The following is a 4,448-nucleotide window of genomic DNA, read 5'->3' as shown; positions in this document are numbered from 1 at the left end:
ACCCAAGTTATTAGTTTCCCTGTATCCAGTTTCAATTTCTGTCTCAAATTCTTTCCCTCCACCATGGTTACCTTAGTGGGGTCATTTGAGGGAGCATTGGGACTCTCATCTCTTCTAGGTGTAGGAGGGTTTATGGATTTTGAATCTGTCTATGGGCTCAGCTCCTGAGAAGGAAGCCCCAGTTAAGCATCTCCCCAGGTCTTAGAGCTAAGGATGCTCAATTTATGGCAATGACTATGAGTTTTAGAGTTTCCCATCTAGACATAGGTCCCCACAAGGCAGTACCTGACAAGCATCAAGCTATCACCTGAGCATTAAGAGGCTAGGTGATGTTTAACCAGGGCCTCCCCTCTAGAAGGCTTTACAGACACTAGGAGCAGGAAAATTATTAGGCTCTTTTGAGAGTCAGTTTTGTAGAGTGGAGTGTAGGACTACTGTCCATTGTTCACTCTGATAGGAAGCTGGAGCAACATGGATTTAGGTATATTGAGTACAACCTTGTTCGGCCATGTTGAACAGCTGTCTTGGTTATGAGCAGGAATTGATATGGTCCTTCTAAGTGGGATCTCCTTCCAGGCTTTATTCAGGACATGAGTCTTCAAGTCAGTGAAGGTGAGCTGGAAACGTGAGAGGTTTGAGTCAAAAGGCTTTGCAACCTGAGAGAAAGCAAAGGCAAGGCAAGAAAGGCAAGGCAAAGCCAAGGCAGAGCAAAGCCACGGCCAAGGCAAAGCCAGGCAAGCTTACTGAAAAGGTAGAGCAACAGAAGGTTGTTATTGCAAAAAACAAAACCATTGTTAATCTCATGAACCAAACGGAAAGTCAGCATCCTGATGGGAATGGCCAGCATCTTTCACTCATAGCTCTGCAGTAAAGAACTTACGAATTTTTGAGGTATAGTTTTTACTGTCCGGGTCACTGTATGCATCAATCATCAGTAGAAGTTTGCCAGAGTCTCACAGTTGGAGAAGTGGAGCATCACAATTGTATTCTTCAGGAGGCATCTTTGAGGTGGTTTTTCCTGCAGAAAAGTTTCCTTCTGTTCTTTAAGATCGGCAGGGAAAAAGATTCTGCAATTTTCCGTAATAACCTACATCTTAAGAATTTTTTTATTTACATGTAATCTGGCTCTGTTGAATTTCTAAATCCCATTTAAGTCACTCATTAGGAAAAATGACTCCAGCTGCTTCCTCTTTCGTAAGTCAGTGTTGATGTATATTATTTCTTATTAAAAAATGTGGAGCAGCCTCTCTTATAATAATCTCTCAGAGGGACAGTGTTCTCAGAGAGTGTGTTCTATTCTAAATCATACATGCAAAAAAGAGTTCATGTGAAACTATAGACTCATGAGCCATTCTAAGCTTTTATACTAAACAACAAGAACATGATTGCTAGTCTCTTTCAAAAAACAAGCAGCAGATTTTACAGCAAAATTATCCACAGACCAATTACAAAAAGTAACTCAATGTTAATTTCTTTTAATATTGTTCCAGTATCATTTGGGGAAAATAGAATACTCTGGTTGAGAGAATGGATATGTAGGAAAGTTGTTAAATATGAAAACTTCATTCTTAAGTGCATGTTTATTCAGAACACAACAAAAGTTTTACAAATAAAAGAAAATCCAAATACACAGAAAGCATAATAAAATCTAATTCAGGCCATGATATCTGTTCCTTCCTTGTGTTAGAGATCTTCAATGTTTTAGGTTTATTTGGCTGAAATAAGCAAAGAACTTTAAAAACATTTTACTTGTCATATGTTCCAGTTATTTCTAAGATATGGAAGAGAAAAGAAAGCAAAGAGGAAAACCAGAAACAATATTTCTTTTTTTTATTGTGAAAATACTGTACAGAGGGGTTACAATTACATGGGCAAGATAATGAGTACATTTCTTATCAAGCATTGCAGCTTCCTCCTTTGTTTCCCCTTCCCATCCCTTCCCTTCCCATCCTCCCCCCGCCCCCCAACCCAATCCTCCTCTCTCCGCCCCTGCACCAAAGTTGTAAAGTTCGTTTTCAACATAATGACTTGTACATCTCATTGTTGCAATGGGTCTATCTGTATCCCTGTTTAAACAAATTGTTTTTCCCTTCCCCTCCACAAATTATACCCACATCAAAACAGGGAAAGCAGGGGGTTATACAAAGCAACAAAGAAATAATCTTATAACTGTGTTAGAAACAATCGCATGGAAGAACAGAAACAATATTTCATTCCCCCAGTCTGATATAAAATTACATGGAAATGCTATTTCTCTGGCCCAGTTCTCCCTCCAGCCACCTGGAATAGACTTGCAGTGAAGAAATGGGGTAAGGAAGGAGAAGACTCTGACCTTAGTATATTGTAAGTTCAGTCTGGATTTGGACAGCAGCAGCCAGAAACCCAGGCACAAGCTTTTGCTTGGACACTAATTATAGCAGATGGCATATTTCTTTTCTCGCTCAACAATTTCATTTTTGATGGCAACAACTTGATCTTCCAATTGTTTCAGTTGATCAGCTTTTTCTTGTCTACTTAGATTCAAATCTTGGATCTTCTTTTCTAACTCTAAAAGAAAAGGATGAAAGAAATGATATATGGGCAGCTGATAGATTCTTCCTAGATAATAACTATATAATGCCAGACACAGGAATTTGTGTGTCCCTTGGAGATATGTTAGTTTTGTGTTTGTGTTTTGCCTTAATCACAAAATATTTCTTTTCACCAGGCTTCTTAAGATTTTCTGATAAATCAGGGAAAATTGAGTATCTCTGTCTAAAAATGTTTATATCTAAAAAAGTTTAGTACTTAGATAGAAGTCATTAGAAAGAAGTCATTAGAAATGAAAACACCTCCAGCTTTACTATATTATCAAATATTTTTCTTATTAGTTGAATTAATTATTTCTGGTGGTACTGAGGTTTGAACTCAAGGCTTCTCTCTTGCTAGGCAGATGCCATTTGAATAACACCTCCAGTTCTCAAACTTCCTGTCTGAAACATGTGCTTTACTTCAGCTTTTTCCAGTTTTTCAGGTAAGAAAAGGTTGATGTTTTTGTTCCCTTCTTTCTGTTTCCTTGCTGACACATATACCCATGAATACTGAGAGCAAACTGCTGCCTTTTGAGCTTCATTGTTATCTATCCATCCCTTTATTGGTCTATTAATTGATCCACCCATCTACCTATGTATCTGGGCATTAATTTATTCATTCCTCCTTCAACAAACACTTGAGAAGTCTAGTAAACTTGAATAAAGAGCTCATGTCATAGTGGACATAGGATCTATGGAGAGCTACATATAACAATGAAGTGGTCTTTTGGAGTCAAACTCTTGACCTTAGAAAAAAACTTCTAGAAGCACAAGAGCAAATGTCTCCCCTCAATGGGCAGACCTGAATGCTGAGTTGGTTTGGAGCTATTGTCAAACAAACATGCATTTAGAGAAAAGTGCCAGGCTGCTGAAGGAATCTGAAATTGCGTCCTCTGAGCAAATGTGAACTTAAGTTGTGATGTTGTGTATGATGGCATAGCTATTTTGAAGTATTTGAAAGACCAGCTTAGAAAAGCAGAGAGTGAGTGTGTTCTCTGTCATCCTGAGAAATAAAAGGAAAAGCAGCAGGTGCAACCTTGAAGGAAGACCTTATCTCAGTGGAAAGAGGAGGTTTTGCACGAGCCACAGCCATTCAAAGGCTGAAGAGCTGCAGTGGAAGGTAGTGAGTGTTCAGTCACTAGAGGCTTTCAATAGAGGTCATTTGGAGTTGAAAAGGGCATTCAACACTGGAAGGATATTTGGGGAAAAAAACAGACCCCCTGTTTCTATCAGGTAAGTCAATATGGTCATGCTGTTATATATCCTTGAACACCAACCTCCTGGATAAGATCAGCTGGCTCCCTTCACCTCTGTTTAATTCACATTTGGCCAATGGAATGTGTTGATAAATGACCCAAGGGCCACTGGGGTTCTGGCAGCTTCTTCAATGCAGGGCTCACCAGCTCTGCTTCCCCTGACTCTTCAGGTCTGGTGATGCGAATGGCATCCAGCCCTTCTACACCATCATTTGTTTTCAGAAATTCTATATTCTCTGTGGTTCCATTCATCAAGTAAGTCTGTCTGCCCACTCCCCATTCCATGCTTACTCAACTCGGGCTGGCTGGCTGTTCAAGTTGTTTTGGCCAGTGAAAATGATAGGAAGTGAATTATCAATTATTATTATTTTGTTCTCACTCTCAGTGGACTCTGAAACACCATGCTGTAAATAGTGTCAACGGGGTCCATGGACAGAACTCCCACACCTGAACCACACAGGTTCCTAGCACACCTGGCCAGCTGACCCATCCACTGAAGGATGCAATCCAGGTGGGACCAGAGGAGACCTAGCCAGGCAACCCACAGCAAAACAAGACATGATTGTTTTTAAAGCCATCAAATTCAGGGGTAAATGCTACTGCAGTAAATAGATAGCTATCA

The 4,448-nt window shown here is 39.8% G+C and overlaps 1 protein-coding gene across 1 annotated transcript in view; it reads right to left on the bottom strand.

The window, feature by feature from the left end:
* Nucleotides 1-2,140: 2,140 nt before the first annotated feature.
* Nucleotides 2,141-4,448, bottom strand: part of Lamb4 (laminin, beta 4) — a gene marked incomplete at its 5' end in the record, with an annotated part of 50,557 nt that continues 48,249 nt past the window's right edge. Inside the window, one exon of the mRNA XM_013034715.1 lies at nt 2,141-2,547. Coding sequence (XP_012890169.1) covers nt 2,408-2,547 — 140 coding nt within the window. The remainder of the gene's footprint in view (nt 2,548-4,448) is intronic.

The sequence above is a fragment of the Dipodomys ordii genome, unplaced genomic scaffold (genome assembly GCF_000151885.1).
Source record: "Dipodomys ordii isolate 6190 unplaced genomic scaffold, Dord_2.0 Scaffold195, whole genome shotgun sequence".
Taxonomy (NCBI): Eukaryota; Metazoa; Chordata; class Mammalia; order Rodentia; family Heteromyidae; genus Dipodomys; species Dipodomys ordii.
This window is presented reverse-complemented; position numbering and strand designations above follow the sequence as displayed.